This window comes from Gossypium arboreum, chromosome 11 (assembly GCF_025698485.1).
Source record: "Gossypium arboreum isolate Shixiya-1 chromosome 11, ASM2569848v2, whole genome shotgun sequence".
Taxonomy (NCBI): Eukaryota; Viridiplantae; Streptophyta; class Magnoliopsida; order Malvales; family Malvaceae; genus Gossypium; species Gossypium arboreum.
In genome coordinates, this window is record NC_069080.1 from 23,185,619 (window position 1) to 23,212,940 (window position 27,322).

General features: G+C 34.0%; 1 protein-coding gene and 1 long non-coding RNA gene across 2 annotated transcripts; one reads left to right on the forward strand and one right to left on the reverse strand.

Moving 5' to 3' along the window:
- The first annotated feature begins 17,083 nt into the window (after window positions 1-17,083).
- Window positions 17,084-17,946, forward strand: LOC108451630 (protein PLASTID MOVEMENT IMPAIRED 2-like). Its single transcript, XM_053021250.1, has 2 exons — window positions 17,084-17,098; window positions 17,233-17,946. The coding sequence occupies exons 1-2, from the start codon at window positions 17,084-17,086 to the stop codon at window positions 17,944-17,946; spliced, it is 729 nt and encodes a 242-aa protein (XP_052877210.1).
- Window positions 17,947-19,253: 1,307 nt separating this feature from the next.
- On the reverse strand, window positions 19,254-21,309 carry LOC128284297 (uncharacterized). The gene is made up of 4 exons (XR_008274687.1): window positions 21,012-21,309; window positions 20,383-20,730; window positions 20,123-20,193; window positions 19,254-19,482 (listed from the first exon to the last, which is right to left on the reverse strand). It is a non-coding gene; the product is annotated as an uncharacterized LOC128284297 (long non-coding RNA).
- Window positions 21,310-27,322: the final 6,013 nt, after the last annotated feature.

The window sequence follows — 27,322 nt, forward strand, 5'->3', positions numbered from 1 at the left end:
CTGCCAAGGTTTGCAAGTGATCAACTATCTCTCGAACCTGAGCTATAGCTTCGCCCATGACATAGTCTCTATCTCTAATCTGGTTTTGAGAGTGGTGAAGCTGTTCTCTGTAATGGTCGTTGTCTGTCTCAAGAAGTTCCACTCGAATTTTGCTATCTCGCAGTGCGGTCTCGAGTTCTTCTATTTTCCCTTTCAACTCTTGATCCTCTTTCAGACTAGCCTTTAGCTTAATTATCGAATTATGGCTACGATGTTGCTGAAGTAATCTTTCCAATTCAGCCACCCGAGCTCGTAACTTCTCCTTTTGGTTTTGGGTTTCTAACAAACTCTTCTTCAGAGTGTCCTCTCGTACTCGGGCATCTTGAAATCTTTTCTCCCAATGGTCGGCTCTAGTCTTTTCCTCTTTAATCTCTTGACGCCATTGCTCCGACGTTTTACCTAATCCGGCAATTTTTATCGTTATACAAAGCTTCTTGTAATCGATTTTCAGACTATCTAAATCTTTCTCAGCCTTGTTCTTTCCTTTTCTTAACTTCTCGGCCTCTAGCTTGTGGATATCGACGTCTAACCCCAACTTCATTTTATCTTCTTCTAGCTGCTCTATCTTCTTCCCCAACTCTGAGTTTCTTTTCTCAAAATCTTACTTAATGATCTCTAACTCGGATGGAATGACCCGTAAATGCTCCTCTATCGGTTGTGTGTTCCTTTAATTCTGCCTAGGGATGTTATCGTTGACTCTCATACCCCACCACCATTCATACTTGGGGGTCTTCATCGGGCCTACAGTGAATCCTTTCATTCTTCGAGTTTGGTTCCATGCATCTGATATCTCGCGAACCCTCTTTTTATAATTGTTGTCTTTATAGGGGAACTCACATTGTGCCAAACCTTGTGTCACCGGTATAAACTACCTTGATCGATACTGCCTTAACACCATCAGTGGAGCGTATCCAATGGCTCCTCATATTCCAGCCAGAGGGACCCAGTCAAAATCACTGCACCTATATAAGATCTCGTTAGGAATCAACCACGGAGCCCTCCATTCAACATCTTGGGTCCGTAAATTTTAGAGAATAGTTATCCACCTCTCTTCGGAGATGTCGTCCCGCCTCGATGTGGCCACTAATTCTCTTAATGGGGAATAATCCTTAGAGAATACCCGATAGGAGACCTTCTCCACCTTCCAAAAATGACTGTGGAACCAAGCCAAAAGAAGCTATGCGTAACCAATAAATCTTCCCTCGCCCCCTCTCTGACATGTATTCAAGGATCGGAAAGTTTCTGCTAGGATTGCCGGGACGGGTGTGGTACCTTTATCAAGTCGATCGAATAAATCTGAGACGGCTTCATCTATGTGTCCAAGTGCTTTAGGAAAGATGATCAAACCGTAGAGACTTAAGGCAAAAACATCAACCCTTTTCTTCGAATCCGGGTGCGCAAGAATAAAATCCCTCAAATTCCTCCAAGGAATACATTTACTATCCCCTTTTTACGTGATGCGGGTCGCAACCCATTGCTCGCTCATCCCCGTGATATTCATCAATTTCTTCAAAAAAGGAGGGACATTAACAGGTCTTGAATAGGCCCTATCGGCCTGAATCTTCGGGCAATTAAGTAACGCCATGTATTCCTCCACCGTAGGTACTAAATCAACTCCTCCGAAAGTGAAGCAACTGTAAGCTGGGTTCTAAAATTGCGCGAGGGCTCGGAACAAGTACTTATCCACCTTTACATTGAGCAAATAGGGTAGGTCGTCGTAGTTACAGTAAAAGAGTTGTTTGACTTTGCCATTCCAACTATTCTATATATCCCTTAACTCTTGCAGGTCGTTCTGAGTCACACTGATGCGAGTGAAATCCCACAACTCCGATTCATATCCCTCGGTCAAACTATCTCCTTTCTCCTGTTGCGTTCTCTCAGACCATACTCGGACGGCCGCATTATCCTCCATTCTATCAAGAAATCCTTTTTCCATGCTAAACTCTTCTAATTAGTAACCGAACATAAATCAACACCCTTTTATGATGAAATGTCATGCGAAAATGATCAAAATACAACAAGTTAGTATTATATACAAAGAATAGAATTCAAAGCAAATAGTGAGGAAATAAGCACCTAATCAGGTAACCACTAGGGTTTAGTGTGGTTCTACCTAGGGTAGGCTCCTAGGGCTCATTACATGTAGTTTGGTTCTAAAGTAAAGGTACCTGAACCAGCAGATTCCTCGATCCTCACCCATTATAGGTTCATACAGACCGAGTTCGATTCAGGGGAATACATTTCCCTATGGCTATATGGAGGTGAAAACCCCACGAAGACGCAGGTACGGATGTATCCCGAAAGCGATCCACTATCCTATATAGAGGTGAAGACCTCACGAAGGAGTAGTTTTTCACTTCCACTTAAGAGGGTGAAATCGACCAATAATGCGATGCGATATGCAAAGATACCTCAAAGAATTAAACCACTTAAAGCAAGCATATTATAAAGAGAGTCGCGAAAATAACAGACAACATGCAATGCAGTAAATTTAAAATTGATTTTCGATTTTTGACAAAAGACAAAAAAATAATCAATTTAAGGCTCGACTCTCGAATTCCCCAGTGGATTCGCCAAGCTGTCGAAACCATTCTTTTGAAAATGGGGATCGACTTTGTTTGAAAGTGAAAATTAAAACGAGAGTCGCCACCAATCTTTTATCAGGTGTGATCAGATCACCTTTGTTTTAATAAATCAATTTTAGTTTACTAAAACAGGGCCTTTGGTCTACGAAACTTGAGAGAATGAGTTCAGGAGTCGGTTACGTACGAGGAAGGATTAGCACCCTCGACACGCCCAAAAAATTGGTACCGAATTGATTAGTTAGTGTCTTAATGTCGAAAACTAAAAATCGGGAAGGGACTTGAAATACGATATTTTCTATTAATACTGATTTTAAAATTCTTGAATTTGCTTAAATCAATTTGTTTAAAGATTTACTTATCTCGAGATATCAGAGTATCACATCCCGTAAGTTAGGACACAATACCATGAATTCCCGAGCACAAAGTCGTCTTTTAATTTAAATTGGAAATCCGTGCATTTCAAAACTCAAAAGGATATTTAGCTATTTAGAACCAACAAGAGAACCGAAACCTCGTAAGTTAGGGCATAATTCTTCGATGTTACAAAATGCGAAACATTGCCTTATTTATTGAAATTAGTAAAAACATGAATAAAAATCTTTAAAGTAATGAACAACAGAATGATATAAAATAGGCGGGAGACAAAAATAAACGAGTTGGAAATACATTGAAACAAATAATAAATATGACAACAATATTAAAACAATAACAATGCATGCGATATATTAAACGTAATAATAGTATCCAATGTGAAATAAAAACAACGAATATATACATAATAAAGATATTAAGAGTATATACGTAAAATATATATATATATATATATTTATAAATAGTAATAGTGTTAGAAATATACTATATATAGTGTTTGAAGTATATACATAAAATAGTGAAAATATAACTAGTAATGTTAAGATATATATAATATATACATATGTATGAAATAGATATAAAAAAATATGTACATAATATAGTGTAAAAATACATACATAATACAATTAAAATATATACATAAGATAACATGTAGAAAAAAATATATAAATAATATAGTATTAAAGATATATACATAAAATAGTATAATATATATATACGTAATATAGAATTTAGAATATACCAATATATTAAAAGAATATATATATAATATAATATTAAAAATATAATAATAACAAAAAAAGAGAGAGTGGGTGATTTTTAATACAAGGGCGCCACCGTCAGGATCCTCGGGACCGTTCTTGCACCCATTGTCGAATCTCCACATTACATACAATGGGACCTCAAAAAAACTTTTTCGGTAAAAATGGGAAAGCTTCCTCCTTTTATTTTTACTTTCGTATAAAAGAAACAAAATAAAAGCGAAAGCAAAACAATAAGCAAACAAAGAACTTAAAATGAGAATAGACCAAGAAACCTCTTTTGCTTTGATATTTGATTAATCTCCAAAAAAACTAGCCTCTCCAAAAACTAGCCTTTACAATAACTCTTCTCCTTGATTACTCTCAAAAACCTCTCAAAATCCTTTACAATAACTTTCTCCCCAAAACTTTTTCCCTGCCTAAATACAAAATATGAGAAGGCTTATATAGCCATTTACCAAATATTTTTTATTGTTTATGTCTTCATTTGTAGGTACAAGTGGTGGTGGAGCAAGTGTGGCTAATGGAGTAGGTGGTGGAGCAAGTGTGGCTAGTGGAGTTGGTGGTGGCAAAGGCTAGGATTTAGTTAAGAAAAGTTTAGGTTGTGGGCTAGGGTTTTTTAATTTTGATTTGGGCTTAGGGTTTGGGCCATTGGGGTTTTGATGTAAATTAGGCTTTGGGTAGTTAAGATTTTGGGTTTTGGGTTTAATTTTGGTGGGTTAGGTAAGGTTAAATTGGGTTTTGATGTAAATGGGTTAAAATTGGCCTACAACACACACCATTCAACATTTCACTCATTTTGATCATCCCTTAAAACCTGTTATTGATTCTACCCTGCAAAAACATGAAGTTGTCTGTGCCATTTGTGAAAAGCTCTGTTCTTCTTCTTCTTCTTCTTCTTCTTCTTCTTCTTCTTCTACCTACGGTTGCACGGAATGCAAGTTTTTCCTTCATAAATCTTGCATGACGAGCATTCCTCGACAGTTGATCAATCATCTCATCCATCCCTGCACTCTCCTATTCCTCACAACTCGTTTCTCTCACTACTGTGATAAATGTGGTGAAGATATTATCTCCAGAATAGAGTTCAGATGTCATAAATGTTATTTCTATCTGCATGTCAAATGTGCCCTGCTTCCCACTGTAGACTCTGAAGATGCCAAAGAGATCCAACATTTTAGCCACCCACATCCACTAGCACTCATCGAAAACCATAAAGATTTCAACAACGAACCTCGATGTGTGGCATGTGTGGAAACTTGCTTAGCTCCCACACCAGCTTTCAGGTGTAGCCGCAGATCATGCAACCACTTCTTTTTACACAAATCGTGCACTCTTAAATTACCTTGCCTCCGTCCACATATTAACCATCCTTCTCATCCCCAACACAAACTCACCACCGCATCCCTTCTATACAATGATGAAATCCGTCCTTGTGGTGCATGTTATATGGGCTTTGATTCATGTCTTATAGCATATAGCTATCCGAAGATAGGTATGGGTGTGGGTTTAACCTTCACTTGGATTGTAGTAAGCTCGAACCTTCTTTTGTTCTCGATGGCAATAACCATTTTCTCACTCTCATTGAGAAAATAGTCGATATGAATTGCCATTTTTGTGGTGCAAATTGCTGTAATTTCATTCTTCTATGTTTGGAATGTGACATAAACATCCATATCCAGTGTCTTCCATCAGCACCCAAAACAATAAGCCACAAATCTCATCTCCATCCTTTACTACTTACAAGTCTCCTTTAGAATATGAGTTGAACTCAAAGGAAGAAGCTTATAATTCTGATGATGAATTTTCTTGCGATGTTTGTAAGGAAAAAAGAAATAAAAGAGAGTTAATTTACTTTTGTGAGGAGTGTAGATTTATTGCTGAAGTGAAATGCGTCCTTTCTGCTGTAAGTGTATCTTTTGAAAAAATATTTAGTTAATTCAATTATTTCATTTACTAGTTAACTTTTAGGAAAATAAACATTTAATTTGAATTAGATATTAACTTTATTTTAACTTCTTCTTGACTAAATTATTTAAATTAGAGGAGAGTGATGAGTATAAATATATATTTGACAGATATATAATCAAGTAAATTACTTCAATTTAGTATTTTTATCAAAAGTATTTGCATCTTATATGTATACCTAACTATTGTTTATATATATATATGAAAATATTTAAATGTATTTATATCAAACGTATATTTGTGTTTATTATTATTTATAAATATCCGAGTAACATAATAACAATAGATTAGTAGGTGTAAACAACTAAATATAAAATTATGTATCAGGTGTTGCCATTTCTCTGTAAGAAGTACATTTGGTCAAGTGAAGAAGAATTTTCAAATGAAGAAGAATTTTCAAGTGAAGAAGAACAAGATGAAGAAGAAATTTCAAAGGAGGATGTGAGGGAAGAAGCTAAATCCTTTCTAGAAATCCCAAAGTTGCATGTGGAAAAGATCTTACTAAACTGCATCAGATTAAATGAAAGACAACATATATTAGAAGTGGAAATGAAGGAAGGAAAAGCTTAAATGAACAAACTAAAAACAGAATTTGAGAAGGCAAACCATCTATTAGAGACACTAACTGAAGGTTACCCAGATTTGTTAAGTTCACTAGTGCGAGATAACCTTCATTGGCGAGATCTAATCATCCGTTCCAAGGTGCGACATTTCTCTTTTAAGATTTTCCATTAATTGGTAGAAAGTATGTCTTTGTTAGTATTTTTGGTTGAAAAGATAAAAAAAAGTGAAAAATAAAGGAAATAAAAAGACACTAATTTTTACTATTATACCCATATAAACATATCTCTTTTCTTCCTAATTTTTAGGAGAAGTTATTTTAAAAAATAAACAAATTTCTTTTAATTTTTATAATCTTAATACAATGAATTTATAAAAATAATTAATAAAATGATTTATAAAAGTAATAACTTGAAAAAAAATCCTAAATAAAATAAATTTAAATATCCAATAAACATATTAAAAAATGCTATATCCGACTATATTAAAAATAATAAATACATCAAATTAATTATTATTCGTGAAAATGAGACTGTAGTGACACTTTACCAATATGAATTTATATTTACATAAAAATTATTTTAATAATAAATTTAGGTCTTTAAGCCTCTTAATTCAGTTCTTCTTCTTTCGCTTGATAGCCTTAACATGGAAGAATCGAGTGTTTTGATCCCCTTTTTAAGCCACGCAATGTGAGATTGTTAATGCCAATACTTCTCCTCTTTGTCCAACAATGCACCCAATTCATGCCTACATTCTTGAAGCTCATGAGCATTGGAGTCAATTAAAGGTGGATTGAGTTTACCACTTTATTAGTCCAAGCAACAATGTGGTCCCTAGAGCGATTGAACTCCTCTCGTTGCCAAGTATCCAAACCTTTTCCAACTGAATCCAATCTCTTCTCATCCCAATAAGCCTCAAATTTAAGGTGTCCCTTCCATAATTCATAATTTCCCCTAAACCCCCAGTGTCCAAGAAATACAAGACAACAACTTGTAAGTTAAAAAATGTACTAATCCAATCCAAAGAAGCCACAAACCTATTGAGTCGTTCTTTAACAAGGTTGAGGTTGTCTCTTCTGTTGGTCCAAATAAACCACTCCATATCTGGCTTGATCCCAAGTGACATGTATTTTCCAAAGCATAAAAAAACCATCCATGTCAACCTTGACCTTTCTGCGCCCCATTGCTTTACATTATCCGAAAGGATTTCATTGAAGTCTCTCCAAGTAGCCAAGAAGATGTTGAGCTTGCCTTAAGAGTCCTTAAAAGATTCCAACCCTCATCTCGGTACCTCCTGTCAATAATGCTATAAAAACCAGTTACGTGGAAATTAACACCATCGAGCCTATACACCCTCTTCTGAAGATGGCTCATCGAGAAGGATTGCAAGCTTAACCGCTACCCCTCTTTCCAAATCATAACCAATCCATCTGTTATATTAATGCAATCCATAGTAAAGCAACCACTCATGTTCCATTGCCTTCTAATAGTATTAGTCTCACTAGCCATCAACCTGTCTCATTCAAGAAGACAATCTTGAGATCTTTTAATGAAATAAGCCTTAAGAGAGTGCGAATTGTCTAAGGGTTTCCAAGCCCTTAGAAGTTTAACAAAGGTTCCTCATGGCTTTCACCAAGGTTGGTCGCCAACCTCCACTAATCTCACATTAGACAAACCAATATTATTCTTTACAGTGTTCGTACCCCCAATAGGGTTGAATCAAGCTTTCTTGGAATCTAAAGCACTGCTCGCCTTGAACCTCCCCTTAGAATCCCTCCATTTTTTTCAAACTCAAACCTCCACCAATCTCACCTTAAGTTGCCATTTTTGTGGTATAAATAGTTGTAGTTTTATCCTTCGATGTATGCCATGTGACTTTAACATCCATCTCTAGTGTCTATCATCGACACCCAAAAAAATAAAACATGAATCCCAACTCCATTCTTTAACCCTTAAAGAGTCTTCTTTTGAATATGAGTTTAACTCAAAAGAAGAAGCTTCTAATTCTAATGAAGAATATCATTACTATGTTTACGAGCAAAAAAGAAACAAAAGAGAGTTGGTTTACTATTATGAAAATTTATTATGAAAGCGTGTATCTCTATGGTAAATATATCTTTCATAAAAGAATATCTGCATTTTGCATCCTAAAAGCCAAGGTTCAAAATTCTATTGCTGTGATTTCCTTTAAAAAAAATGATATACTCTTTGAATTGCATATGGATCAGGTGTTGGCATTGATTCCAAAATCAAAGGTGGAAGATGAATCAATAAATGAAATCCACAGGTTGCATGTCCAAAATGTAAAAGGAGAGCTCATGAAATTAAGAGAAATAAAAGAGAGTTTAGAAAAAATAATGATGGAAATAAGCCAATAATTGAATGATGTAAAAGAACATATACGGACGAAAAAGCATATGTTAGCCATACTAGAGAATACTCATCCCTTAACATTTCGAGGTCCATTAGACGACGGACAAATAGGATTGGAGGACGATGAACAAATAGGATCAGATGACGATCCATTCTCCATTCGTTTCCCTCATTTGGTATGACTCATACTCGCTTCGCTTTCAAGTAGTTTGGCGTGGTAATATCTACGACATTGTAATGCAATATATTGTAAAATGCTAGTATTTCTTTCATATATTTTATAATGTCTCGATAAATACTTCAACCATTTTGATTTTAAATTTATACCTGATAAGTGATAAAAGTAACATATTTTAATCCCGTTTTTAATGCATTTTTGGATGATTATTTACGTGAATTGTTGAATTTTATGCCCCTAATCCTTTGAATTCATGTTTCTATACTTAAAAGAGCATCTAGGAGTGAAAAACAAGCAAAAATTAGACAAAGCAAGTAGATTTCAGGAGCTAGATGGACTGGGCCTTCCCACACGGACGGACATATGGCCATATGCCAGACTGTATCGATTTCATGATTTGCATCTCAAACACGCAGAAAAACGTAATTTTTAGGCTTTCTAGGCATTCTAAAGGCTATAAATACCAAAAAAAAAAGAAGAGAGAATGGAACCATTAGAGAATATTGAAGAAAACAACTCGAAAAACACCATTGGAGCCAACTCTGAAGCAGATTTCCATCAAGATTGAAGACCTCCTTTTAATTTCTTTTGAAGTTTTTATGAGTTTCTTTATTTCTTGTGGTTATTCTGACTTTGAAATGTTTTTATTCACAATTATGAACTAATTCTCTAGATACCCAAAGAAGATGAACCCTATGATAAATTCTATTATTTGATTTATATTTTACACGATAAATACTTGATTCTTGTTCTCAATTATGTGTGCTTATCTCTTGTTCTAATATTTTCGAGATATTAATTCATATTTAATGTGCTTAAATTAAAGGAGGAAAAGTCCTTGTTTAAGAGTAGATCTAGCATAATTGAGTGGACTTGCCTGCAATCCTAGAAACAGAACGACATAAATCTATTGGATTAGAGTCAAATCTAACAAGGAAATCCATAGATCGAGTTAATGTGACAATAAGGGTTTAATTAAAAAGAAATTTCAATTACTCAACCTAGAGTTGGTTGTTCCTACTCTCGAAAAAGATATTAGCATAATATAGGGATTTCTACGGATCAAGATACCAAGTAAATAAATCGTTTAATTCATATTCATAATAATAGATGAAGTCTAGGTGGATTCTTTCTTGGGTATTGTTTCTCTCATTGGTTATTATTCAATTATTTCCTGATTTATTCTCTGTTGAGTTCTTTAATTAAATTAATTTAGTAATTTTAGTTAAACCAATCACTCCAATTTTTCAGCTAAATAATAGGAAAACAATAATTACTAGTACTTTTGGTCATCGTGGATATGATATCTTTACTCACTGTAGCTATACTATTTATCGATAGGTGTACTTACTTTTGTCGTATTTTTAATTAATAACATGGACACACATCAATACCACTGAGGGTACTTGTCTATAGGTAGGGATGGTAAACTCGAACACATCAAATGGATTTCGTACTTTTTTATTCAAAATATGAATTTCTTCACTAAAAAAATAAAAGGAATAATGATTTATTTGACTCTTGAACTTTACAAAAATAGTCATTTTAGTTTTTATTTAATTTTTCGTTTTTTTAGTCTTTAAACTTGTGATGTTTGTCAAATCACTCCAAAATAGATGGAAAATGCATACATGTGAATTACCATATGGATGTCGCATCAGTAATTCATTAATTTTTTAAAAATTAAAAAATTCAAAAAATATATAAAAATTATCTTTTAAAATTAAAAAGTTTTAAAAAAATAAAAACATAAATGTGAATTGCCATGTGAATTATGTTTGTCCTAAAATACTTTCAATTGCAACGTTGCCTTTTTCCCTTGACTGGAATGAACTCTCTATTGTTAATCTTTATTTGGACAACTATTGAAGTATCCAATTCTTTGAAAAGATCACGATTAACAGTCATATGGTTGGTGCAATCACTATCAATGAGTCACTTCTCACGTGAATGATAGATTGCAAAGCAAGTAGCCACAAAGAGCTGCTCTTCCTCTCCTTCGTCAACAACTTGAGTAAGATTCTTTTGTTGCAAATTCACTTGTGCGATAGTATTTTGCTGAGTATTTCTTTTGCAATTTTTTTCATGATGCCCCATCTTCTGACAATTTTCACATTACAGTTTGGTTTTCTCCAACATTTGAAAGGTGGATAACCCTTTCTTCCATAGTGTTTACAAGGAGGAAAACAAAATTTTGTTCTTGTATTTGTAATGAAAGAATCAAAACATGAATTTCCCTTCTTATTCTTTTCATGTTTCTTTCTCTTTCCTCTTGGACAGTATTAAGCTTCCGCAATTAATGCACCTTCAATAAACCCTTTAGATCTCATGAGCCTTCTTTACTTTTATGCTTGGAAAGCATTCATCAATTCTGCCAAACTAACATTTGACAGATCTTTAATGTCTTCCAAAGAGGAAATGGTGGTTTCAAATCTTGCAGGAACGGTTACTAGAATTTTTTGAATTAATCTGGAATCAGGAAATTTAGATCCAAGTAATCTTACTTTGTTTGCGATTCCAAGCAATTTATCAAAGTACTCCTTCACCGTCTCGGAGTCCTTCATCTTCTGGAGTTCAAACTCTTTAATCAGGTTCAACATTTCCATGCCTTTAATCCTTTCATCTCCTTCATACTCCTCCTTCAAGAAATTCTAAACTTCAAAACTTGACTTTATTGTCATTATTCTAAGAAAGATTACAGATGAGACTACAACAAATAACGTAGTTCTTACCTTTGATTTGCTTGATTTCCTCTTATTGTGATTCTTGATTTACTCCATAATTAGATTGGCAGGTAATGAAGGAACTTCATAGTCCTTTTCCACAACTTCCCGAAGATCATTTGTCTTTAGATGAGCCTCCATCCTTGCGGTCTAGACATGGTAACCTTAACCATTGAAGTGGTGTAAGTGCAGCGAAAAGGATTTTTGAATCCATAGAAGAAGAAAAAAGACATAATATTTGCCCTTAGTTACAAGTCCTTCAAGAAGATAGCTCTTGATATCAATTTGTTGGAGGTTTTGAAAAAAAACAAAAACTTGCTGTGAAAAGAAAACAGCAAAGGCAAAAGGAAAGTAGAAAGAGTTTTTATTGAAAGTATACATCTTATTGAAGTGGAAAACTAGTGTTTATATAGGAAAAAATTCAACAATCATTGACTAAAAATAGGCTACTAAGAAGATTCATAATCTCTAAAAAATCTCTAAAAATCATCAACAAATCAAAATTTGCTAAAATTAGCTAGATTATTTTGTTATGGTAACTAAAGCAAAGCTTCAACCACCTTCTTCTCAGCTAAGTTATTTAAGTTAGAAGAGAGTAATATATATATTTGACACATGTATGATTAAGTAAATTCTTCCAGTTCAGTTTTTTTCTCTAAAGTATATATATGTATATCTTACTGTTGTTCGTACGTGTATAACATGAATGATAGGGGTCAACAATTTTATACCTACCTTAGTAAAGATGAGTAGTTAAACATAAATTTATTTTGTTGTTTGAATTGGAAATGAATTAGGTGTTGCCATTAATTTCTAAGGGAGATTCGCTTGAAGAAGAATTTTTTATAAAGAATGTGAGTCAACAAGTTAAATCCTTTTCGGAAATCTGAAAATGACATGTAGAAAATGTCTTCTAAAAGTATATCAAATTACGCGAAAGACAATGGATATTAGAAGTAAAAATGAATGAATTAAAAGAAAAACTTAGGAAAGCAAATAATCAGTTCTTTTAACTTTTCTTTTCTTTTTTCTTTATTTTCTACTTTCTTCTACTTCTCCCTTTGTTTTCCTCCCTTCTCCATCTCTTTCAACGTAGTTTTTTTATATTTTCCATTTGTTAAAACTTTTTTATGTTTATGAAAAAAGAAAAGGTGAAAGCTGAAACCAAAATAAAACTTGCTTACAAACCCTCATCGTCCATCATATTGCTTTAATAAAACAATTTGGATATCTCAATGACTTAGTCCACAAGCTCGCTTCACTTGAAGACCTCACTAGTTGTGACTTATGGCAGTCCATCCTCAACAAAGTTTCTTGAGCCCATTCCCTTAACCTCCTAACCAACCCCCACGACCACCTTATCTATCTTACCTATAACATTCTTGCCCTGTAACGGCCCAATTTTCGGGAATTCTGTGAATGTTGACAAAATTTCATGCTTTGATTTTGTCATTTGTGAGTGAAATTATGAAATAGGACCTATGTGAAAATGTTTGAAAATGATATAGGCTAAATTGAAGTGGCCAAATAAATAGGAGTGCAAAATAGGAGGATTTGCATGACAAACCTCCCATTTTACATGAAGTGGCCAACCATCATGTTGTTGTAGACAAAATGTACACTTGATATCCATAATTTATGGTACAAATTGATACAAATTGATAATAGGTTAGGTAAATGTTCCATGATAATGGGTTAGGTAAATGTTTCATGATAATAGGTTAGGTAAATGTTCCATGATAATGGGTTAGGTAAATGTTTCATGATAATGGGTTAGGTAAATGTTTCATGATAAGAATTTCATGTCTTTTGTATTAAAGAATTAAATGGATGAAATATGAAGTTTTATTAAAAGAAAAGGGTGAAAAGAACAAAGTTTTGTCCATCTTTGTTCATCATAGCTGAAAGTTAGAGAAGAGAAAGGAGAGGAGAAAACTCTTGAGTATTCGGTCATTAGGAGGAGGAAAATTGAAGGTAAGTTCTTGGTACCTTGCTTTTATTTTGAGGTTCATGAGTTCTTCTTGATTCTACCTTAACTCTTGAAGTATATTTTGATTTTTGGTTGTGTTGTGAGCATTTGGTCATGAATTAAAATGAAGGAAATGGTTGTTGTTTCATGTTCTTTTGATGAAAAATGGAAGATATGTGAAGTTGAGCCAAACAAATGAGCATGCATGTGCCTTAGATGTTAAAGGGAAAAATCAGCTAACATGTTGTGCTTTAAAATGATGAAATGGAGATTATACTTAAGTAAAATCATAGATATGTGATGATTGATTGGTGTTATACATGTTTAAATAACAAGCATGCAAGTTAGGTGTGAAAGAGTGATTTGGTAATAACCGCTTGGGACAAAGACGAGAACGTGACTTTGGAAAATCACCATAAATTGTGGGAGATGAGTTAGAAGCTGCATAAATTATGTAATTAAAGCTTAATGAGTCTAGTTTCAAATGGAATAAACTAGAACATATTTTGAATTTCGTACAACGAGAAAAGAGTGGTCGATTAGTCAAACAGTGAAACATGGGAAACTTTGAGAAAAATCTGGTATTGATTGGCCATACCAAAATTATGAAAATTTTATGGATGAAAGATATATGAGTCTATTTTCAGGGAAAATTAACGGCACTTGATTTGGAGTTTCGTAGCTCAGTTATAAATAATTTAGTGACTGTTGCTCGGGAAGACGACTTGCAAAGTGAAATTATGATTATGTGGTAAACATTGACAAAAATTTGTTAATGAGTTGCTTATTGATTTCTTATAAGCTTACTATGATCAGTAGGTGTGGTTGATGAATATTGTAAGGGGTTAATCGTAGTTCGTATTTGAATAGTTAGATTAACGTGTTAGTAATCCAATTGTAGGCGTTCGTGTGTGGATCTCGTCAAGATATCGTCGCAAAAATGTGTGTAACTAACACCCTCTTTCTTAGTCTAGATCGGCAAAAGCGAAAAGCGAAAAGCCAAAATGCCAAAAGCGGTATTTTGTAGATTTGAGTGTGCGAATGCTCGTGAGGTAAATCGATTAATGTTTTTGGTAAGCTGCAATGTTTGGACGCAAAGTGCATGATTTCTATGCCTCGATATTTTTGGGCTTAATGGGCCAAAATTGGAATGATGGGCCAACTGCCCAATTCGGTAAGAACCCTCGATGCGTGATTACGTTAGTACGTGAAAAGTAGGAATATGCATGAAAAACCTAAAATAGATAAATTCTGAAATACCTTTAAAAGTGGAAAATTTACGCTTTTACCCCTAGTAGATAAATTACGAAATACCCTAGGGTTAAATTGACCTAAATGCATGTTTGATTGTTGTTATTTTCTGCATGCCATGTTGTTATTATCGATGCATGGAATGGGATATTGACGGAGGAAGTATGAAAGTGGCTTGTCCACGTCTTGGAGGTTTTGCCTCAATTTATCGTTAAGCGAGCAGCAAGGTGCAAGAATGTGGAGTGTTGAAATTTGGGTGGGTTGAGCTATCCCACATGGAGTGTATGGCTGGTACGGGTGGAGTGTAGTGGTTGGTGGGTTGAGTAGTCTTCCCAAATGGGCTTGCATATGTTTCTTGATGTTGCATGTATTTTGAAATGGGCCTATGGGCCATCATTATCTGAATAAGGGCTAAGGCCCGCTTTATTATAATCTGAAAAGGGCTCGCCCAATACCACTGATTACTGAATGGGCTTAGGCCCAATGGGCTTGAGTGACTTGGACTTTGAATGGGTTTTCCTTACACATCGAGTTTCCCCAAACTCACCCTTTTATTTTCATCCACGCAGAAATCCCCAACCATAGTGGGCTTGAGTCGTGAGGGAATTCGGAGTGGCCACCCGTTCGAAAGTTTGATTTTCTTCCGTGAACTGGACATCCTTTTAATTACGTTTGAGGTTTTGGGCTTTTAAATGTAATAAGGCCGCTTATTTATTTTGATGGTTTTAATATGTATTACTAAGATAGGTAATACTTATTTTAACTGTTGAAATTGAATAGTTTTAGGCGTTTTAAAAAAAAACAACATTGATTTCAAAATAACACGACAACAAGCAAAGCTTCCGCAATGAAAGTATTTTCCAAAATTAATCACTTTTCCTAAAATGACTTAATCAAATCGGTTTCCTAGAAATATCCATGACGTTAAAGTGTGGCAATGGCGGTATGCATGTCTAGGATTGGATCCGAAGGAGCTTGGTACTTAAGCGATCCGATGGACTCACCACCTCTTTTCGGTTTCCTACGGTGCACGACTTCCATTCACTTTAACCCTTAATGAATTAATCTTTTGAACATCAAGTACGATTTTCTGGACTTAGAATGGAAAATTTTTTTAACGTTTTTGATGTGGCATGCCGGATCCGGCCATAACTTCTAGGCTGGGTTTGGGGTGCTACATGCCCTCTCGAAGTTATATTGTTTCACAGATTCTTCAAACGAGCTCCACACTTTCAATAACTAAAATGATCATCATACGAAACTTACCTTCAACTTTACCCAAGCTAGTTTGGTTCCATGCTCCCTTTTTCTCTTCTGTTCATCCATGCTCCCTTTTTCTCTTGGTTCATCCATGCTCGGCTTCCAATCAAACTTGCTTAGGAATATCCAAGAAGGTTTAGATCAATTTTATCGTTTGCTTAATTTTATTCGTCAGACAATAAAAGAAAAGAAAAGGAATAATCTATATGATTCTGTAAAAGTTTGGAAACGGAAAAAATTTTGTTTTGAATATAAAGAGTTCAATTTATGTTTAGATTTGATTAAGGATATGGTTTTTATATTGATTAGTTATATCCAATTTTAGTTTAAAAATAGGTTATATTCTAATCGAGTTTTGATTAAGAATGATTGATATTCAATTTTGAGTGAAATTTAATTTAGGAATCATGTGAAAGAAATAAGGACTTGGTTTATTTGGTGGACAAAGATTAAGTTTTTGCAGTAAATAATATGAGAAGAGAGGGAAAAAAAGAAAAATAAAGAAATAAAAAGAAAAAATTAAATTGTTCAAAAAATAAAGTATAGAGACTAGTTTTAACAAATGAAAAATATAGAAAAACTATATTAAAAAAATAGAGAAGAGAGGAAAACGGAGGGAGAAAGAGAAGAGAATGGAAAAAATAAAAGAAAAGTTCTAAAAACATAGAAAAAAATTAAATTGCTCAAAACGGAAAAATATAGGAACCAAATGTATAATTTAAACTAAAATTTTCTTTTGAAATTATGATTTAACGTACCATTTCAAACATAAATATTACAACACGATAACATAAGTAATTAAATGTAACATTTCAAACATAAATAACTAAAATGTTTACAAACAAAAATGAGTATTTTGATTGTTTATCCATTAATAAATTGAATTCAAATGATGTTTTTTTTTTTATATTTATACTTGCGCAAAAGAGAATCCGTGCGTTGACCTGACCTGTTCCCAGGGTTCTTTCAATTTCTTTTATCAAGACTTATTTACCATTTTGCGCAAAAGAAAATGTGTTTGATATACACTACTTTCTAAAAATGTATCTGACCTCAGTCTATTTCTAGATAATATTAAAAACGATGATTTTTTTTATTTTTATTTTTTAAAATTGACATTTATTAGTAATTTTGCCAATCCCATCTGTAATTTATGAACAGTGATGAAATCTTGAAATTCACTTGAACAGTTAAGACTTGAAGCTGAAGCATCAACGAAAGAGAAGGCTCTTATAGCCGAAGAAGCTGCAGCAATCGCAGAAGAAATCCGGAAAACCGAGTCCAAAATCGACTCAACCGAGGAAAAGTTGCAGGCAGCTGTGGGGGAACTAGAAGCAGTTAAGTCAGCAGAGGCTTCAGCTCTAGAAAAGTTGAGATCTCTCATACAGACTACAATGCAATCTAGAGCTTCAGCATCCGATCGGAATTCCACGATTACTATATCGAAATTTGAGTACGAGTACTTGACCGGACGTGCGGTTGGAGCTGAAGAAATTGCTGATAAAAAAGTTGCTGCAGCTCAGGCATGGATTGAAGCTCTCAAGGCTAGTGAAAGGGAGATATTGATTAAAAACAAAATGGCTCAAAGTGATCTCAGGGAGATGAGGGTAGAGGAAGAAGAAGAAGAATATCGAACCCAAAGGTCACTTTCAGCTAAGAAAATGATAGAGAAAGAACCAAGAAACTGGCAACTTGTTGAACAAAACAAGCAATCATCATCCAATAGAAGGCCAATGAAAAGCAATGGCAATTCGACACCGTTAGGAACATCGAAGTTCCGTAGATCATTGTCACCGGCGATACGGGTGAGTGGATTGACCCCATTCAGCATTAAGAAGAAGAAAAAGGAGATACCAAATCTAGCCAAGCTTTTCACAGGTAAGAAAGTTGATAAAGATGCTTAAACTTGTGACGAATCCTTTCTGTCAAAAGTGAGAACGTTGCATATTTCAAGCATTTGTAGCTAACAGTTGGGGTTATGTTTTATCAATGGCTGCTTGTTTCCGAGTTAGCTCTTAACAAAAACTTGAATTAAAAGAGAGTGATTGAGACATTTACAAATATAATTGTAGGTGAGTTTGTTTGGATAAGTGATGTAAATGAATGCAGACTGTATAGCAAAGAAGTATTCCATATAGGTTTCATATTGTTGATCACTTCTTTATTCCTCTGTAACCATATTAAAAAAAAAAAACTTGTCAGTGAAAAATTGAAATCTCTAAAATATATAAGAAATATTTAATACATTGTGCGCGCATATTTATATGCAGAGATAATGAATATCATGAGATGTTCTCTACTAAAATTTTTAATTATTTCTATTTATTTTTAAAAATCAATAAAATATCAGCATGCAGTTGAATTTTATTCATGATTTTTTTTAAAAGGAAAGGACTCACATAAATTAACCAACAATGTCATCCAACAGTAAGATAGTGTTCGGTAGGATGAAAAATAATCATTTTTGGAAAATTTAATTTTTGAAAAGTGATTCTAAAATTTAGTAGGTTAACTTATTTACTTTCCTTTAAATTTAATTTTTTTAGGAGTTATTTTCCCATTAATGTGGTAATGTAATTCTCAATGATAAAATATGGAAAAGTTATTTTCTTATGTAAATTAGAAAGTCAAAAAAATATTAAGATAAATTAATCTTATTTTATATTAATTTAGGATATTAATCTATTAGTAAACGTAAAAAAATTACCTTCTTCCTTTGTCTTACTACTTGATTTTCTCTATTATTTCTCGTGTTGTTTGAATTGGACTGCCCAATCGGATCGTACAAATTGACATTTGAATCAGTTCAACTGAGTTTTTTAATTTTCTTAAAAAGTTTTTTTAATTATTAATAATTTTTTAATCAAACCGGTTGAATCGATGGCTTGATTGGTTTAACCACCGATTTGGTTTAAAAAACATTGATTACTTCAATGAATTCTTCACAAGTATTTATGTATACAAAATTTCTTAAATTTATTCCAAAACAAGTTTTGTAACATGCCAAACCCGACCCCATAATTGGATCAGAATATGATGTGCTACAACTTAAAATCGACTAACTTGAAACATTTAGCAGCAGCTTTATAAAAATTTTCAAATTATAATTATAAATCGTATAATAGTTATTGCTTTAATAAAGTTTTAAGGTAAACATTAGCAATTTAGAATAACGTCTAATCCATTTGGCGTATAAGTTTAAATATAATAATTTCATTAAACAAAATATAATAATTCAAATCCATGCATTGATATTTAATAGAAATATCGTAAAAACAATCTTGTCAAAATAGAAGTTCTTTATACAGATCATTTCCAAAATATATTTATACGCCACATACAAGAGCCATGCATGATATAGAACAAAATAGTTAGCTCACAATAGTAGCAGCATTCTTGCGTAATCCTTTTAACAAACAGTCTTCCTTCTGTTAGCAAGCCTGAGAAGGAAAAGATAACAGAGTAAGTTCATACGAACTTAGTGAGTTCGAAAAAGAAATCGTACATATCATTACTTACAACACAACCGAACCTTTCAGAGGGACTTTCATACAGTAATCATAGTACGTCTAATGGTGTGCACAGAACATAGACAGACTTAGTACACCAACTTACTTAACACATAAGTGTATACTGTACACCAACTAAACACAACTCAGATAACCCATCTTCACGCCAGCTACGTACCCAGAATTCAGAATTAGAAGCATATCATACGGTTTCATTCACATACATACAGATAACTCATCATATCATTTTCATTCAGAATAGCATGTTTTATCATGATCTGTCAGTTGGGTTTGCAATATGATTGTCCTACCGGAAGCTACTCAAAAATATCTCCTCTTCTCCATCACCATAGATCAGATCATATTTCACATATTAAAAGCAGATGGTAGTGACTTAGGCATGAAGAATGACACTTACTTCATACCACTGACAAACTGTGCTCAGACTGATGACACTGAATAACCATTATCCACACATACACCATTCATACATTACTGAGGAAGAGTACTACCTTATACAATTTATATAACAATGGAAATTTACAACACATGGAAGTAAGAAGGAACTCACTAGAAATTTTAGCACAACCTACAAAGTAGGTCATTTTCCTTTATCGATTGGACCCTCATTAGCTTCTTGATCTAAAAGAAATATAATTATATATATCAGATCATCGATCTATCAAATCTTAACATGCATGCAAGAATCGATAACACTTAGTCCAAAATCAAGAAGTTTTCTTCCTCACACATCATTCTAACATCTATGCATGCAATACGAAAAACACATAAATGACTTCAGTGATAACCTAAGGGTTTATTAGTAATTACCGGTGAGCTGGTACTAATATAGAAGTTAGCTAGACACTGCAAACCTTCACTTCGAGGAAAATTTTCTAAACTTAGTGTAGATACCCAAATTTACCCAGGCCTAGAATTGTTAATTAGCCCAGACCAAAAAAATAAACTAAAACCCAAATCCGGATAGCCCAATAGGCCCAACATAAACCAAAATCTCAGCCAAGTTTAACCCTAATTTCCCCTAGTGCGCCGTACTCGTCCTCTGCCACCCACGTGCTTTGTCGGCAAGACCAACTCCCGAGGTTCGGCCCTTCTTGTCTCCATTTCACCAAACGGCAAAGGGTTGGCCTCCTTTCTTTGTTGACCCTCCAAAAACACCTACAAGAAGAAAAAGAAGGACAACAGAAACGAAAGCAGCAGCAAAAGCAAAACAAAATGTAACAAACAGTAAACCAATGTCTTGGTATTCGGCTATAAGAGAGCCTAGAACAGGAATTTTTTTTTTTTACACACAGCATAATTGAGCAATAAAAAAAATAAAAGGTTGACTGTTCATCTTCTTTCTTTATTTTTTGGTTTCATTTCGTTTATTTCTATTATTTTTCTTTTGTTTCTATTACGAATCTATTTTTAAAAAAAAATAAAAGAAAGAATCTCACCGAAATCCCGTGTCACCTCGACCGATCTATTCTCCGTCGTCAGAATCTGACTTAAAGGGAAAAGAGAGGGACCTTTTCTTTCGCATTTTTTGAGTTTGGGAGGTGCTTTGCTTTCGGGCTCTCTTGAAAAGGGCTAAAAATCTGGTCTTCGTGTGGCTCCGGCCACCGCCCTCGGTGGCTTTGTACGATGATGGCGATGATGGGTTTCTTTTGAAACCCTAGCAGAGCACAAACGAAAATGGGGAAGAAGGGGCTGCTCTCCTTCTGTTTGTTTTGCAGAAAAAAAGGAAAGAAATAAAACAGTAAAAAAAAAGATTTAAACAGCAGTACAAACAGACGCGTTCTCCTATTAATATACAAAAGGGTTATTTATAACCCAGTCCCTGCACGTTCTCATTTGTCTTTATTTAATCTGTTTGCTTATTTTCCTTTTATTTTCAAATTCGGCCCCACAAATTTGCTAGATTATCATTTTGGTCCCAAACGCGTGGACGCAATGGATAACGGACACATGTCCAGAAGCTGGATTTTTGCCCATCTAGTCCTCAAATCTTTTTTTTATTTCGACCCCCGTGCTCCTATTTTATCATTATTTTTGCTTTTAATTTTATTTTATTTCCAATTTAATCCCTAAACAGTATGATTTTCTTTTTTATTTCTTCCATCGTTTATTTATTCATTTACTGCGCACATTATTTATTTTGGATTTACGTGTTAATTCTTTAGATTTGTTTTATGAATCGTGTTCTAAATTTGTTTTACCAATTTTATTAAATTCACTTGTTTTATTTATTTTAAATCTTGTTGCGTATTAACTATTAAGCGCTATGTATTATCTACCTTAGATATTGTTTCTTTATAAGTCATTTGTTTTAAATCATTTTTACATGTTATGTATTTTTAAATCTTTACGTATAATATTCTTCTCAAATTGTTTTAACATATGTCACTTTAAATATTTTTATATATATTAATTACTTTACATTGTTTTATTTATTTATTTTAAACTCATTTCACATATTATTATTATTATTATTATTATTATTATTATTATTATTATTATTATTTTTGGACTATTTATTATCATAAATTTATATATACTTTATTCTTAGACTTCTTTTATGGATTGTCTATTTTCAATTTCCATATATAATTCATCCTAAATTCTTTATACATTTTTTATTTTATATATATTATTTATACTAAACCTTTTATCGTATGTATACTGCTTATATTAAGATTCTCTTTACATGTTTTAAACCTTTTGCATGTAATTTCAAAGTATTATATATTATATATTGTAAGTTGCCTTATTTTATTTAAAATCTTTTGTATATTAATTATAAAATTGCTAACTTTAAATTGTTTTCATAGCTTCTATTTTAAGCCTTATATACATGGTATTTGTTTAAGATTATCTTATTATCTGTTTTGAGTTATTTTATATTTAATTTTTATTTTTTTGGTTTTTTTTTGTTTATTAATGTTGCCATTACATGTTCTAGAAATCATTATTTATATCTCCATATTGTCAACATTCATCAACATTGTATCTAATTTACGTTTTACTACTCCGTGCTTTATGATATATTTCGCTTTTATCTAGTTCAAATCATACCATATATCACGCTCCAACATATTTGTTTTGCTTCAAACAAAATAAATGCACATTACTAAATGTACTTTTCGTTTTTACTCAAATAGAGGCAATATTCTTTTTTTGGAGTTTCAAAAGATCGTGTCCCACGTGTTGGGTTTCGATTTATTTCGTTTGACCCAAATGACCGAATATCCTTTTTAAATTTTCAATACATAAATTTTGGAAATTACAAGACGATTTTGGTATCGAAGGTTTGAAATATCGTGTCCTACGTGTTGGATGTGATATTTTATTTCTTCAAGACAAGAGAATCTTATTTGTTTCATACTATTGCATTCTTTTTGAGATTTTTAGATAAGGCAATATTTGGCGTTTGGAAATTTCGAGAAATTGTGCCCTACGTGTTGGGTTTTGATTCACTGTTTGACTAAACAACCGAATATCCTTTTTAAATTTTCAATACATAAATTTTGTAAATTATGAGACAATTTTGGTATCGAAGGTTGAAATATCGTGTCCTACGTGTTGGATGTGATATCGTATTTCTTTGAAACAAGAGAATCTTATTATCCAATTCAAGTTTTTCAAACATTCATATCAAGGGATCGTATTTTAAAATTTATTGCAAGACCTTCTCAAATTTTCAACATCAAGACATTAATTAATCAATTAGGTGCCAATTTAGGGCGTTACGAGGGTGCTAATCCTTCCTTATACGTAATCGACTCCTAAACCCGTTTTCTCAAACTTCGTAGACCAAAATCGTTGTTTTAGTAAATCAAAATATTTTATTAAAACGACCAAATTTCTAGGTGATCCAATTGCACCTAAACTAAAAAGATTGGTGGTGACTCTCAATTTTCGTTTTTCTTTTTCAAAACCAAAGTCGATCCCCGTTTTTTCAAAAAATGATTTCGACAGCTTGGCGACTCCGCTGGGGACTTCGAGAGTCGAGCCATAAATTGATTGATTTTCGTCTTTGTCGAAAATTGAAAATTTGTTTTAAACTTACGATCCCTTCATTGCATTTCATCCGTTTTTCTTACGTTTTTTTATCATTTTATTCATATTTTCTTTATTGCTTCGAATTTTTATGTATATATCCTCGCATGTTGCATTACATGACCGGTGTGGTCACACCTCTTAAGTGGGAGTGAGAAACTATTCCTTCGTAAGGTTTTCACCTCCGTGTAGAATAGTTGATCGCTTTCGGGATACATCAGTACCTATGTCTTCGTAAGATTTTCATCTCCGTGTAGCCATAGGGAAATGTATTCCCCTGAACTGAACTCGGTCTATATGAGCCTATAATGGGTGAGGATCGAGGAATCTGCTAGTTCGGATACCCTTACTCTAGAACCAAACTACATATAATGAGCCTTAAGAGCCTACTCTAGGTAGAACCGCACCAGACCCTAGTGATTACCCGATTAGGTGCTTGATATTTCCTATTTGCTTTAAGTTCTATTACATAATACTGACTTGCTGTGTTTTGCTTTTCTTGCATGGCATTTCATCATAAAAAGGTGTTGATTCCCGTTCGGTTACTAAGTAGAAGAGCTTAAGCATGGAAAAAGGGTTTCTTGATAGAGTGGAGGATAATACGGCAGTCCGAGTATGGTCCGAAACGACACAACAAGAGAAAGGTGATAGTTTGACCGAAGGATATGAATCGAAATTATGGGATTTCACTCGCATCGGTGTAGCTCAAAGTGACCTACAAGAACTAAAGGAGATATAGGGTCACTGGAGTGACGAGGTCAAGCAACTTCTTTATTGCAATTACGGTGACCTACCCTATTTGCTTGATGCAAGGGTGGACAAGCACCTGTTTCGGGCCCTCGTACAATTTTAGAATCCCGCCTACAGTTGCTTCACCTTCAGAAAAGTCGATTTGGTACCTATTGTGGAGGAATACATGGCTTTACTTTATTGCCCAAAAATTCAGGTCGACAAAGCCTATTCAAGAGCTACGAATGTCACAGCCTTCATAAAATATTTAGTAAGTATCACGGGGATGAGCGAACAGTGGGTTGCAAGCAGAATTAAACAGAAAGGAGACAGTAAGTGTATTCTTTGGAAGAACTTGAGAGGTCTAGTTCTAGCGCATCCGGATATAAGGAAGAAGGTTGACGTGTTCGCCTTGAGAATCTATGGTTTGGTTATCTTTCCTAAGGCACTAGGGTATGTAAATGAAGCAGTCTCAGACCTTTTCGATCGACTTGATAATGGGGTCACACCCGTCCCGGTAATCCTAGCAGAAACTTTCAGATTCTTAAACGCATGTCGGAGGGCAGGTCAAGGAAGATTCATAGGGTGTGCTCAGTTATTGTAGGCTTGGTTTCATAGCCACTTTTGGAGAGTAGAAAAGGTCTCCTATCGAGTTTTCTCCGAGAACTACTCCCCACTGAAAGAATTAGTAGGTACACCGAGGCGTGATGACCTTTTCTGAAGAGAAGTGGGTGGCGATTCTCCAGAACCTACAAGCTGAAGATATCGAGTGGAGGGCCCCATGGATGATCCCTGGCGAGATCTTATATCGGTGTGGGGATTTTGACTGGGTCCCCTTACTTGGAATATGGAGAGCCACTGGGTACTCTCCACTACTTGTTCTAAGACAGTATCGGTCGAGGCAGCTCGTACCAGTGACACGGGGGTTAGCTCAATGTGAGTTCTCTTATAAGGACGACAATTATAAGAAAAAGGTTCGTATGTCAAATACTTGGAAACGAACCCGAAGAATGAAAGGATTCACAGCGGGTCCAATGACAACCCCCAAGTATGACCGGTGGTGGGGTAAAAGAGTCAACGATAACATCCCAATGCTAAATCAAGAAAATGCCCGACCGATAGAAGAGCATTTACAAGTGGTCCCATCCGAATTAGAAATCATCAAGCAAGACTTTGAGAAAAGGAGCTCGGAATTTGGAAAGAAGATAGAGCAATTAGAAGAGGAAAAGATGAAGCTCGGATTAGATGTCGACATCCACAAGCTAGAGGCTGAGAAGCTAAGGAAATGGAAGAATAAGGCTGAAGAGGACTTGGATAGTCTGAAGACTGATTATAAGAAGCTGCGTATGTCAATAAGAAATGCCAGTTTGGGTAAAACGTCAGATCAGTGGCGTTAAGAAATTGAAAAAGAAAAGGTTAGAGCCGATCACTGGGAGAAGAAGTTCCAAGATGTTCGAGTGCGAGAAGATATTTTAAAAAAGAGTTTGTCAGAAAGCCAAGGTGAAAAAGAGAGGTTAAAAGCTCGAATAGCCGAATTGGAAAAATTGCTACATCTGCATCGTAGCCGTAACTCTGTAACTGAGTTGAAGGCCAGCATAAGTAAGATCGAGGAGATGAAAAGGAAAATAGAGGAACTCGAGACGGCACTATAAGATTGTAACATCCCAAAATAGGGCCTAAACGGAACAGTGGTTGCGAAACCACAAATCTGAGGTAGAAAAATTTATTTTATTATTATTTTGAGGTTCATGTATGATTTCATGATTGGGTGAAAATTTCGTGATGAAATTCTATGCATAAAGTGCTTAAGTTGAGGTTAGGGACTAAATCGAATAATTTGCAAAACTTGCATTCTAGAGGTTTTTAGTATGAAATTGCTTTGGAATATTAATTAGGAGGGTTTAAATAACAATTTGACTAATTTTAAGTTCATGGACAAAAATTAGGACATGGAAGGAATTTTTGAAAGTTTAGTAAGGAGGGGCAATTTGGTCATTTGGATATTAAATGAATTAAAAAGGGAAAAATAACACAAAAATGGTCTCAATTAGTTTCTGCCGATTTTTGCTCTCCTCCATAGCTGGGGTTTCTTCAACTTTCAAGCCTCATAGTAAGTGATTCTAGGCCCCGTTTTTAATGATCTTTACGTTTTTGGAGTCCCGGTAACTTGATTAAGCTTATTCTAGCAATAATTCAACCTAGGGTTCATATTTGGAAAAATACCCATAGCTAAAATTTGTGTATTTTGGTGTTTTATGTTAGAATATGAGGTTTTAAATTATGTTAAACAACTTATGCTACTCGGTTTTAAGTGAAAACGAGTAAAAGGGCTTAAATCGGAAAAAAATACCAATAGTCATAAGTATATGTTAGAGTGTGATTTTGATATTGCCATAGAAGGGAAAAATGATTAGCATGTCATAAAACATAAGAAAATAGGATAAAGTTTAATTTACGAGCCTTGGGGCAAAGGTACAAATATGTGAAAGTTTAGGGGTAAAAATATAATTTTGCCAAAGTTTGGGTCACGGACTGTTTTAATAAATGTGAATATTAAATAAGTTAAATTTTCTATTATAGATCAAGAAGAATGAAATTCGGGAGTAGATCGGGGAAAAGAAAAAGTAACGGACTAAATTGTAAAGTTTAGTCACATTTTGTATCAAGGTAAGTTACAGTAAATAAATGCAATATTCTTTTATTTTACATTATTATTGTCAATTTCCAGCATTTATATATTTATGTTATGAAAATATTTAAAGTCGAATTTAAGGTGAAGTGACAGAGGAAAAGTGTTAGAAAGCCGGTTGAACCCCGGAATGTAAGGATATTAGGGTTGTGAGATGAATGAAATGAGCCATGTAAGTCCATATTAGAAATATGGCTTTGGAAATAGGATTGAGCCATGTAACTCCATATTATATATGGCATTGGAGACAGGAATAATTCATGTAAGTCCATGTCAAAGACATGGCATTGG